The 12,668-nt window shown below is 41.0% G+C and overlaps 1 protein-coding gene across 1 annotated transcript; it reads left to right on the top strand.

Moving 5' to 3' along the window:
• Positions 1 to 1,518: 1,518 nt before the first annotated feature.
• LOC307163968 (uncharacterized protein F54H12.2-like) lies at positions 1,519 to 2,826 on the top strand (the record flags this gene model as incomplete). Its single annotated transcript, XM_079880315.1, has 1 exon — positions 1,519 to 2,826. One exon carries the CDS (start codon positions 1,519 to 1,521, stop codon positions 2,824 to 2,826), a length of 1,308 nt encoding a protein of 435 aa, XP_079736441.1.
• Positions 2,827 to 12,668: the final 9,842 nt, after the last annotated feature.

The raw sequence follows: 12,668 nt of genomic DNA, 5'->3' as shown, positions 1-12,668 counted from the left end.
GAGTTACAAAAAATAATTGTGGGTAAAAACAAATCTTTTAAGGTGGAAAAGATTTTAGGTCAGAAAAAACAAGGAAAATCTACGCTTGTTTTAGTGAAATGGTTAGGATGGCCAGCTAAATTCAATAGTTATATTGATAAAAAAGCACTGGTGGACTTACAAAAGCCTTAAAACATATGATCGCTTACGGGTGAGATCATACGTGTGCCGGATGACCATGGATGATCACGGGTTCTATGTTACGTTACCGTGTAACGCGTCATCGTCGGTTTATCCTGAAAATCGCATATCCAGCTATACAACCAGGTTAGCAAAAACTATAAACTTGAAAGGGGAATGGGAAGTAGGACTCGCCGAAATTGAATATCCTAGAAGCTGGTACTCCTTCAGCGACGACGACGGATATTTTACCCTATACACATCCCCCATGAATGATGCAGATATCTACAATGCAGACCCGATTAAAGAGTTATCAGGGTTTACTGTATCGAGGAAAATGCATATAAACGGAGGATATTATGAGAACATTCGTTCGGTGATATGGGGGATAAATCAAGTTCTTGCACAGACAGCCATATTGAATTACGATAATTTAAAAAACAAAGTGTTTCTGACGGCGAGACCTAACATATCGGTGGCATTCTGTGGAAAACTTGCCACTATTTTAGGATTGAAACCGGACGATGCTCTCGGACGATCGGCCTACCATGAAAAAGCTGATTTTGCAAAGAGCGTCGTCACGTACGCCCCTCATCAAGCAGATATAAATGCGGGGTTCTATACATTCTACGTATACACCGACATTATCCAATATCAATCAGTCGGGGATTCCTACGTACCCCTTTTGAGATGCGTACATATATCTGGTGAAAACAATGATACCGTCAGTGTTAGATACGACACCCCCCATTACGCATCGATCAACAAGGGACACATCACCGACATCACCATAGAGCTAAAGGACGACCAAAACTGTGAAATACCATTTTCTTACGGGAAAGTCTTAGCAAAACTTCACTTTAAGCCATTGAAACATTCTATTCTTTAGAATGAGTTATTATTATAACCCTCGCGAAACGAATGCTGCTGAATATGTTAACTATTACCAAAATCAGGCTGGTGGTCTACCAGGATATTCAGGGGGTGGGGTTATGTATGGGGCGGGGCTTGGAGGTCTTTTCAGAGGTCTGTTTAGGATGGCCATACCTTTGCTAAAAAGAGGATTTAGTATCGCAAAACCCCACCTAAAATCTGCGGCCAAAAATATAGTATCCGATGTCGTTTCAAATGCATTTTCGCGAACGTATAACGATAATGCTAAAGCTCAAGACGGTTCGGGTCTGATGGTCATGGCTCGTAAGAGAATTTCTAAACCACCGGGTGTAAGGAGGCGTGGTCATCGGATAAAGAAGAAAACAACACGTGGACCAAAGGCGCGTTCAGTCGTAAGTAGAAAGCGTAAGAAGCCTGCGAGACGAAAAGCAGTGGTTAAGAGATCCATAAAAACCATATTCTAACATGTCGCTACTGCACCGCATGTCGGGAGAATGCATTAAGTCTGAGTTGGACTTATTTACGGTGCCACTGACGCAAACGGTTATTGAGAAAAACGGGTATTTGGAAGTCCCCCCTTTATCCGCTATATCGGACTCTGCACCTTTGGAGTTTTTCATAGCAGGGAACGGCGAGGATTATGTGGATCTAAATAATACATTATTATATCTACAACTTAAAATCACGGGTCCTGACGGAGCCGATATCGCAGCCCCTGCAAGGGTGGGCCTAATAAACTACCCCGGAGCCACTATATTTTCACAAGTTGATGTGAGCCTCGGCGATCGGCTGATATCCCAGAGTTCGAGCACGTATCCTTATCGATGCATCATAGAGAGTCTGATCAACTACAGTAAAGATGCGTTGGAATCACTTTTCTCAGCCGGTCTGTTTTACAAAGACACAGCCGGACACATGGACGCAAATGATCCTGTAGGACGTAACGCGGGGTTGACGAAACGTTCGCTCTACACAAGCGGTGGTCAGGTGGTGGAGCTGCTGGCTCCTATTCACAGCGATATTTTCTTTCAAGAAAAATTAATGCTGAATGGCGTTGACATCAAAATACGCCTGACCCGTGGTAAAGATGAGTTCTGTCTGATGAGGGCTGATGATGTAGCATACAAATTAAAAATTGTGTCAGCATCCCTATATGTCAAGAAAGTGTCTGTATCACCTCCTGTGAGACTGGGGCACGCCCAGGCACTGCTCTCTACTACCGCCAAGTACCCCATAGATAGGGTATGTCTAAAGAATTTCTCCATACCCGCGGGGTCGCGTGTTTCAAATCAAGAAAACCTGTTTTTAGGGACGCTGCCAAAATCTATCGTCCTAGCTATGGTCGATAACGATGCTTTCACAGGATCCTACGAAAAAAACCCTTTTGCATTCAAACATTACGATTTGGAGTTCCTGGCGGTCTACGTCGACGGTCAACAATTCCCCGCAAAACCTCTACAACCCAATTTTGAGGCAGGGTTGGCAGTTCGCGAATTTTACCAGCTGGCAATGACGACCGGAAGACATCTTAAAAACCAGGCACTCTCTATCGACAGGAGCGATTTCCTGAACGGGTACACGCTTTACGCCTTTAATCTAACGCCTGATGAAGACTGCGGGCAGCACATATCCCTCATCAAATCCGGAAATATCAGACTCGAAGCGCGGTTCAGACAAGCGCTGCCGCATACTATTAACTTGATCGTTTATGCAGTGTTTGACAGTATTGTTGAAGTGTCTAACCGCAGACAGGTCCTGGTTGATTACTATTGAAATGAATACGATACAGCTCACGGGGATCATGGATAAAATCACGTGCAACACTCATTTTCTCGGAGTTCTCCCAAGCGATCAACTACCTAAAAAATCTGTAAGGAACTTACCAGCGTTGTGTATAATTAATACGCACCCGGCACACCTACCAGGAGAGCACTGGCTTGCTATTTATTTGCCTCAAGATGGACCAGCGTGTTTTTTCGACAGTTTCGGTAATCCCCCCTACAGCGAACGTTTTCCAGCCACCATCAAAAACTTCCTAACAACCAATGATGTCGACGTTATGTATTCGGACAGACGTGTCCAGGATTTTTCATCAGATACTTGTGGCCAGCACTGTGTGTTTTTTCTATATCATTTAGTCAAGGGTCGTAACTATCACGACGTGATGAAACTATATAGTTATGATTATATTAAAAATGATAAAATGGTTTCGCTCTTTGTTCAGAGATTAAGTCCGTATGATTGTAATGAAAAAATGTTTTCGTGTATTCATTGTGTGCAGACGTGTAATATATCATTGAATCATGATTGAGTAATCACTCTATATTGTATTTTTATAAAAAACAATAAAAAATCATAAAAATCCATAATTTTCAATATTTTTATTTCAGATCAAACAGACGACACACACACACACACACACACACACACACACACACACACACAGCGTTTAATGCGTTAAAATATTCCATGCATGCAAATAAAATGGATGCTTTAAAATTCTAGCCATTGCCCTCTATCGATAGACGGTGATTTAAAAATGGCGTCTTCTGACGATCTCGATGAAGAACGGGCATATCGTCGGGGTTTTTTAGACGGTCGAATATGGGGTGACGTTGATGTAGCAGGCATACTCTTTAGACCATTGATCATACGTCTAACATGATGATTCGGAACCGTAGAAAAAGGGATGTTTAATTCGGCAAATGCCTGTAGAAACTCAGACCATCCTAGAGGTCTTCGGTCATCCCGAACCTTTTGTGGAGCCGTGACATTTTTTAGCAAATCAACCATGTGTGATCCTTGTACAGCTTTACCCCTGAACACAAACTCTCCCGACTCAGTCCAAGAGCTTATTCCTTTAGCTTTTGACATTTTGTCTAATATGTATCTACTGTTTTTCACGCTTCTCGCCGGTACATTCTTCAGAACTTCTGCAACAACATCTTCCACATTTCCACCGGCCTCGACATTGGTGGCTACGCCATCGTCTTTATGACCGGGGCCTGGGTGGGGTAATGCCAACGTCAGCATACTGGTCTCCCGATCGCCTTGTTTAACGATAGCCAAAAACCTGCTCAGGATGTTTGTGTAAAGCTTGGCTTTTTCATATTGATTCAAATCAGTCCTGAGTAAAATATTTCTCACAGAATCATCCAGATCGTTCTCAACAACCTGTTGAATATTCTCACGACCATTTCCAGATTTCAACTTTTCCAGCTGATGCTGTGGGACTAAGTACATTTTCTCAGCATGCTCCATCCTCACCCCCGTCTAGCGGCTATTAAGCTTGAAATAAAGGGTACTGCAATGCTCAGGAGTGGTAGAATAAACCCCCCTCTCTGGTTGAAGATCCGCTTCTTGGCCAATATTCCAAATTTTTTACTGGCAACAAATTTAATTTCGGCTTTTCTCTTTTTCAGTTTTCGGTACTGTTGATGACTGACCGGAATTGTGCCATATAGGATGTTAAGAGCCACTTCACACAACGTTAAAATGAAATCGTCGGATGCCGATTGTAAAATAAGCCGACGGTGTTTAGGGGTGGCCTTATGTAGCAGTTTTAACATAGGCAGATGCTTACAAAGTCGTGCTGACATGCCTATTTATTACGTTCTTCTTTTTTTCTGGAGATAAACCACTTGACGATCGGAAAGCAGACCCGTTCTGAGTCGGTATTGTTCAGGAGTTTTTGCTTTATAGTCTATCATTAAATATCCAAAGGGTTGACTGGTAGCATCATGATAACACTCCATAAAGTATTTTGCATTCCCGGGGTACATTTGTCGTCCTAACACCGCCACTTGATTAACATCCCGAGGATTTTTAAACAGAATCAAGTAATTGGTGTTTAAGCTGATGGTACGGCTGGATTTACCCTGGACAAATAAATTCTGAACTATATAAATAGCGCTGAGATTACGGTGATGCACATACTGCGTAAAGACCCGTTCAATCTCAGCATTCCCGCTAGCTTGACGCATCATATCATCCACAATCAGCAGGTTGGTTTTGTTGACGGGAAGTAAATCATCATCATTCAGAGTTGGGGGTATTCCTTCCACAAATTTAATATCATACAATTTATGCAATTCGTCGTAAAGCGGTTGCCAACAATCATACAGAAAAACAATGTTTTCAATTTTTTTAGATATCAAATTCAAACCATTTTCCAACAAAAGTTTTACAAAATAAGACTTTCCAGAATTGGAGGGTCCACTTAATACACAACTAAATGGATGTTGAAGCCTGAAATCAAAATCAGAAGCATCCCGTGACCCTCTATGTGACATTGGATCAGTAGCCATAAGGGAGAGTGGTGAAATCGGGCAAAAGTCTACGTTTATTGTACACCACCTTAAACTTTTTAACAACTGATTTGTTGTGCAATGTGAGAGTCTTTTTATTTCTCACAATGTTTTCAGTATGAGCCATGATGCATTGCGTGTCATCGTTCTTCGTCACATAGCTGTCAACCAGACCAATCAGACTGTCTAAGCGTATAGCTTTGGAATTTTTAGCATTCAACGTTATACCCTTAGCTTTCATACACACTTTGCCTTTGGCAGTCCGATAACCGTAAGATTTAGGACCGCTAGAGCAAAACTCTGTGATGTGATCCCCATCGTCTATTTCATTCGTTAGTTCCCCCAAATGATCCCCCAACGGGGGATCCCAGTCGCCCTCCCTAGACACGAAAATAACGCTATCGGTATCGGAGTAAAGCAATCTGTCGCCAAGTTTGTCCATCAGGTTGTACAGCTCCAACCGCGCATGTGCCGTTGTAAACGCCCCCACAAACACATTGATATCTTTAGTACTACGAACACTCCCTTTGGGCTCGCGATACTGAACAAGAGCTACATCTTCTGAGACGAATGTGAAACAAGACAATGATTCGGTTTTGCCAAAAACAATTTTGGTAAATTCTTCAGGTTCGTTTACCATAATGGTTATTGGTAGGTCTTCCCTCATAGAGAACCTCCCCCAAAGGCTATTAAGCAATAATTTGTTAATGGCCCTCTGCGCGGGGTTGTACTCAATCTTTTCGGGGTCGAGACGTATCCCCTCTTTTTCAAAATACTCGCGAATGTATGCATTTTTGTCGGCATCCGTGACGACGTTCGACGGATACCCCGATGCTTGCTGTTTTAAACGTAAAAACGTTTTCACATAGTCACAAAACAACGTATCTGACTGCTGTGGAAAATGCCACACTTCGTCTATCTTGGCAATCACATACCCCTTCTCGATTGCTTTTAAAAGTTCGATACTAACCCAACACCCTGACAGGGCCCTCTCTTCGTCCGTATGACTACAGACCGTTAACTGGTTTTGGTCGTGCGCGCAGGTCCTGCATAACGGGAACATTAGTTTTCCGCCGCATCTGTAAGGGAGAACAGGGAGTAGTAATTTACGCGGAGGGTAGACAGTCGCTTTGATAAGACCATAATAATTTTCAATCGGTTCGAAATCTTTGAAAATGATTTGTGGATGTTCGATAGGATAGCTCTTCCTAGCCTGACAGAAGGGATATAAGCTGGTAAAATCGACGTAACTTATTTTCTCACCAACCGCTGCTTTGTGATAGAGTTTATAAGCATTAGTACGCCCACCAAACAGTGCTTCTCGTGGTTTCAGCCGCTCGGGTTTTGAATAAGTGGTCATGAATTCTATCACAGAGGGGTCGGTCTTTTTCATTCTATTCCATTCGCACTCCCAAAGAACCTCAATTTTCATGCCATAGGCATTCTGTAGAATTTCAACCTTATCGGCAAATCGCGTTCTGAGAACACCGTAGGGGACTCCCGACAAGGGGTGTGTCTCATAGGCGTTAAACATGCATTCGTGTCCATGGTGCATGCAACCGTTAAATTCTAAGCCGTGTTGTACGCCGGCCTCCTCGTAGTACCCGTCTAAAAAGTAGCGCCCGACCGAGACTTCGCCTCGGTTAACTGCGTGACAAATGTCTACGTTTCGAGTCTTTTTCACATACTCGAGCCATTCGATCGAGACGTTTGAGTAGGTCTTACTCTGTCGAACATATGCATTGTTATGGGTCAGTGCTAACGTACCGCTGTTCAAATAATGCGTTTTGAAGACACCCATGCAGCAACTAGCTAGCGTCGTGAACCCAAAAGGGTCGAGTTCGGTACATTTTATGAACGCCTCGCGGTATTTCATGCATGCTTCACGTAATAAGACTACGTCATTTACCCCATACTCATACAACTCTTTCCCGAAGTTAAACTCCTTACCCACCGTTGTGCTATACCATGAATCAAACTTTAGTTGGTCTTTATCAGACATGTTGTCACGATTGTAGTACTTTTTGTCGGGGTAGGGGCCTATATAGGCTGCATTTTCTACCCTGTTGAAAAGATGGGGAAAGTAACCTTTTTCAGTTGTGGTCAAGTTTAGCGCAGCTGGCATCTTAGACAGAGCCATGGGGATGAATGCATAAGAGTCTATATAACGCTGTGCAAAAACATCATCGTACATGAAAATTAATTTACACCCTTGCATAATGATGTCTACCTTAAGCCCTGCTTTGCAAAAATACTCAAGAATGAGAAATGAGTCGAATCTTGATGCGTAATGGGCTATGAAACAGTAGCCAGCGTATCGGGGTTGTCTGAATCGATCGAATAGCGCAGCAATGCATTCGGTGCCTCCCGCAACAAATTTCTCCCCTTTAAAGGTGATTGCGCATACGAAGTTTGCTACGTGTCGTCCATTTTCATAACGAGTTTCAAAATCGTAGAAAATATACTTCTCGGTAGGCTCCTTGGGGGGTAGGGGAGTTATAAAACACTCGTGTAAACCCATATCATGAAGATCGACGCCGCAATAGATACATCGGACTGCCGCACATTTGTGACGTTCTCCTTTGGAATATCCTATAACGTCGTATCGTCTGTTACATAATTTGCAATATTTAACCACATCGCATGACGGTCTGACGCGCCCCGGAGGGATTTTTTTATGCATGTCGTAACAGTAGCTCGATTTACAGAAACGCAGACAATCGGTACAATGCACAGTTCTTTTAGGTACTTTGTAACATTCGGCGTCGTGGCATACATTACAGACGTGTGCGCATTGATGATGTCTTTGATTTTTATAACCGCCATAACAGTATTCGCATACATAGGATGTACCTATGAACGCTGTAAGATTGGTTATCATGTAGTAATGTGCGTCATGCAAATAGAGACATATTGTTTTCGGGTGAGGATCATTGTGATTTTTGTACGTTTCTAGCACGCCACTTGCAGTTCTGTAAAAAACAACGATTTTAATTTCAAGTAGTCGTTCAAACGCCTCTAAGTCACCGAGTCCTATCTCGCGGTCGATTGCGAAACCGGCGTTTTGGTTGATGACGGTCGCCCGTCTTTCTAGCATGTTCTCTGGTAATTGGGGATCAAGAAAACGCACCAAGCAAATAGATAGGCATAATTTATTTGAAACATTGTTGGGGCAAAATAAACTCATCTTTTTTTTTTTGATCACCTGATTCAACGCCAAATCCGTAAGTTTACGCCGCCCACCACCTCTCCTGTTCATAGCCACACTTGCTTCTATCTCGATAGTTTCGTCAGATAAAATCTGTTCGTCGCTCTGTAAAATTTTCTCGAATTGTTCGAGAAGTTCATTAACGTCGTAATTATTTCTGTCCGTTAAAACGACGTTGACTGGGTATTGCATACTAGGGGCCGTCAATGCCAAATTGATGACAGTAGAATCACCACCAAGATCTCTAGAATACGATACAATTTCGCTAAGAGCGTCATGTAAGAAGATGTTATACGCAGCCAAATCTGTAGAGTTAATATCCCTCAGATTCATACTTCTACGCAATTCGATACTATTGAAACGGGGTCGAGGTAAAATATGATAACCGTTTACAACCCCACCCTCACGAATCAGTGATTCAATGGCGGACCTACTTAACGTTGTTGTGCCCGAAGGGGTACGAGTGTTGCTAGTCGTCGACCTATCAGTGCTACTACAAGACGATGTCATATCAGGACCAACATTACCTGTACTGGCAGGGGCGTTGCTACCCGTCGTGGGCTCAGTGGCAGAATTACCTGGGGGGATAACATTGATAGACGATGGGTGATCAATTTCGACATTACCTGCTGGGGGTAATGCATCGCTAGATGCTGCTTCATGTTCGTTTAATGCATAACCATCTTGTACAATTTGTATATCACATTCATTTAATAGTTCTTGTAGCCGATCACATAGATTAATATTGGGGAATTTCTCAATAGCTATTTCTATTTGCTCTAAATTACAAGACTGTGATGTCGGCTCTACATTAAAAGATGTTGGAACAAATTCCGAATACATATTTATCATTTGTTGTATCCCGTCACACAAATCAGGGGTACCATCAATTTGTATATCAAACATTCGCTGTAGAGTATCTGAAAGATTTTGGTCTGGAAGACAGCATTGTGCATTGTCGGCTGGTTTGTTTTTGCCAATGTCCATTTTAATTTTAATTTTGAACAAACCACTATTGACCTGAAATTATGAAATATCAAAAACCCTGAGCATTCAGTGTAATGAAAATGACAATTCAATTAGAAACACGATGTAAAAATAAAAAAATAAAAAAATCATAACAATACAAGTAAGGGGATGCTACTACATTCACGTAGAATAATACAGAATACAAATCTAATAGCACATATTGAAATGAATACAAAATATCATACACGGCTGTTCCCTCTCATCTTCTACGTACCGCACTGCTTATAACTCCGAGAAGATTGACAATTAAACGCCGTTCCCTAAGCTGATCGTTTAATATGAAAAGCACTCGTTCATTGTTCTCATCCCCCACTGCTTGCAATCTGTGGATAGAATTTTCGAGGCTCCGATACCGTTCGTATAAAATAGTCTGTAATTCACGAATCTTTATGTCCTGAGCATCCATACGGTCGTGAATCGCGGTGAACCCTTCCTCTATTTTACGGCATAACGATGTGTAGTATACCTCTGACTGCTCACGGTACTCTGTGTGTAGCACTACAGTTCTATGACGAATCTCTTCGCCCTGTGCAATAAGTCTGTTAATGAGAACATGTGTCAGAGCACTATTGCAACAAGGTTGATCATTCCGCACAGTCGTGGGGCGATGCACTTCTTCTCCTTCTTCTTCTTCTTCTTCTACTTCAGCAGACGTCAGGTCGTGAAAAGGATACGGTGATTGTCTGGCTCTCACAACATCTTCGTCGTAAGCATCATTTGACCACGAGACTTGATCCCATCGATCCTGCTGTGTTTCGGTCCACGCCGTCAAATCATCTGTACTGTCTACTTGCTCATCTGTAAAGATTGAGAGATGACAAAACACAAATTAAATACTATTGTAGAAAGTATATCATGGCTATGATTAGAATATCATAGCAGATCTCATTAGCAAATTAAATGAAGCATATTAATAATAATAAATGTAGTATTTACCATAATTTTGATTGGTCTTGGGTGCTACGATTTGCGTAGAGTATGACACATTTCGACGTTTTCTGGGCGGGACGCTAAAACTCGGTCCTGGTTGATTGTCTGAGTCCGTCGTAAGATCAATCAGATCTGCACATCTCATAAGCTGATCGTCAGAACACAACGACGCGTTGGAAAAAGGTGTACCGGCTCTAGCAGGGGTTTGTGTTTCAGCGTTTTCTTGCGTCAAATCGATACATTCTGACAGTATAGGCATCTGCAACAAACCTGTGAAAAGACAAAAGACGGTAGTATATTTAACAACTGTCAAAACAAATATATTCTTACGGTATATCATGATAGTACGCTCTTACCTGTTGTTGAGATGTCGAGGACATTCGGAGTGTCAGCTAAATCAGTAGTACTGTCTACTACTTGCACATCTGTGAAAAATGAGAGATGATAAAACTCAAATTAAATACTAATACATAAAGTATATCACAGCAATGTATAATTGAAAGTATGATTAGAATAACAAAACAGATCTCATAATCAAATTAAATGAAATATAATAATAAAATGTCAGATTTACCATTATTTTGTTCAGTCTCGGGTGCTACGATTCGCCGTTTTCGAGATGGTTCACGAAAACTCGGGCCTGGCAGTTCTTTGGAGTCTGTCGTAAGATCAATCAGATCTACAACTCTTATAAGCCGATCATCAGAACTTGGTGAAACCGTAGAAAAAGGGGTATTGATTCTAGCGGGATGACTGGTAGCTGTGGGGTCTTCTTCAGGTTCTTTCTGTGTCAAATCCACAAAACAGTTAGGGGTGATCCACTGTAACAGATCTGTGAAAAGATGAAAAAAAAGTAGAAGAAATATTTGGCAAATGTCAAACACTAACGTTTCATATGACTAACAGAGCGATAGCGCGATTTTACCTGCGTTCGAGACGTCTACGATATTCTCTGGCGTGGCTGTCACTAAGACAAAATGGTAGATTTGTAAATTTAACTTTGCACAATTATTTAGATTGAGACTAGATTTAATTATAACACATTCCATACACTATAGCAAAACATAGTTTACATAAAATAAATGCAATGAAAATCATACAGTTAATCCTAAATTTATACAGAATGGAATTATAATAATAGCATCATAGCATTTCATAGAGATGTGCATAGAAAATGGACAAGATAAAATATATGATATTATAACGTTTATAAATGATGTACATAAATAAATGATAGTTATACATGAAAAAGTCAAATTAAATTGTATATTTATGACAATATTTATATGTGTATAAGAATAGAAAATATATACTTACGGTTGTCGATGGATTGAAAAGCAAGCAGCTCAATGTTCGATTCTAGAGCATAAAAGACCTATTTAAATAAACATTTGCAAATTTTATATTCTATGAATATTGTACATTTGGACAGATAAAAATAAACGACACTCCCGGAGCAGCAGCAGCCCCTGCCTACATCCTTTCTCATAACCAAACATGTAAACTCATCGGTCGATTAACATAGCAATCATACTCACTCACTCTCACACACACACACACACACACACACACACACACACACACACACACACACACACACACACACGCACACACACGCATTTTGAAAACATATTGTGAAACACTACATAGCAAATAGGCTACCATGAAAACACATACGGTTACGCATGATATCGCGGTTTGAACATGGGGGTTCTGAAAAGACTAACAAATCAAACACAAATGCCATCACACCAAAACATACTATGAAAGGAATACCACTGCAGTCCGGACCAAAAGTGCGTAGATCATAGCATGAAGACATTGCAATATTCGTAGTTCTTTTTAAAATCAGAGAACTCGTATTAACATACGCCGAATCAAACACAAAAAACTCATAACAAGGCCTACTCAAACGAAAGCCACCGCATGGGACAACAAACAATATAGCTTCATAAACTTTGATAGCCAAAATAGCAATTTGTTTAAAATATAAATATCAAAATTACGTAGTTATGAAAAGGCATTATAAACATATAATAACTGCAAACAAATATTAGACCTACTTTCAAATATAACTAACACGTAATAACTGCAAACAAATATTACTTTCAAATATAACAAACCATTATATGTTACATCGA

Source organism: Squalius cephalus (genome assembly GCF_949319135.1).
Source record: "Squalius cephalus genome assembly, chromosome: 9".
NCBI classification, from domain to species: Eukaryota; Metazoa; Chordata; class Actinopteri; order Cypriniformes; family Leuciscidae; genus Squalius; species Squalius cephalus.
Note: the sequence above shows the minus strand (reverse complement) of the source record. Positions and strands in the feature narration are given on the sequence as shown.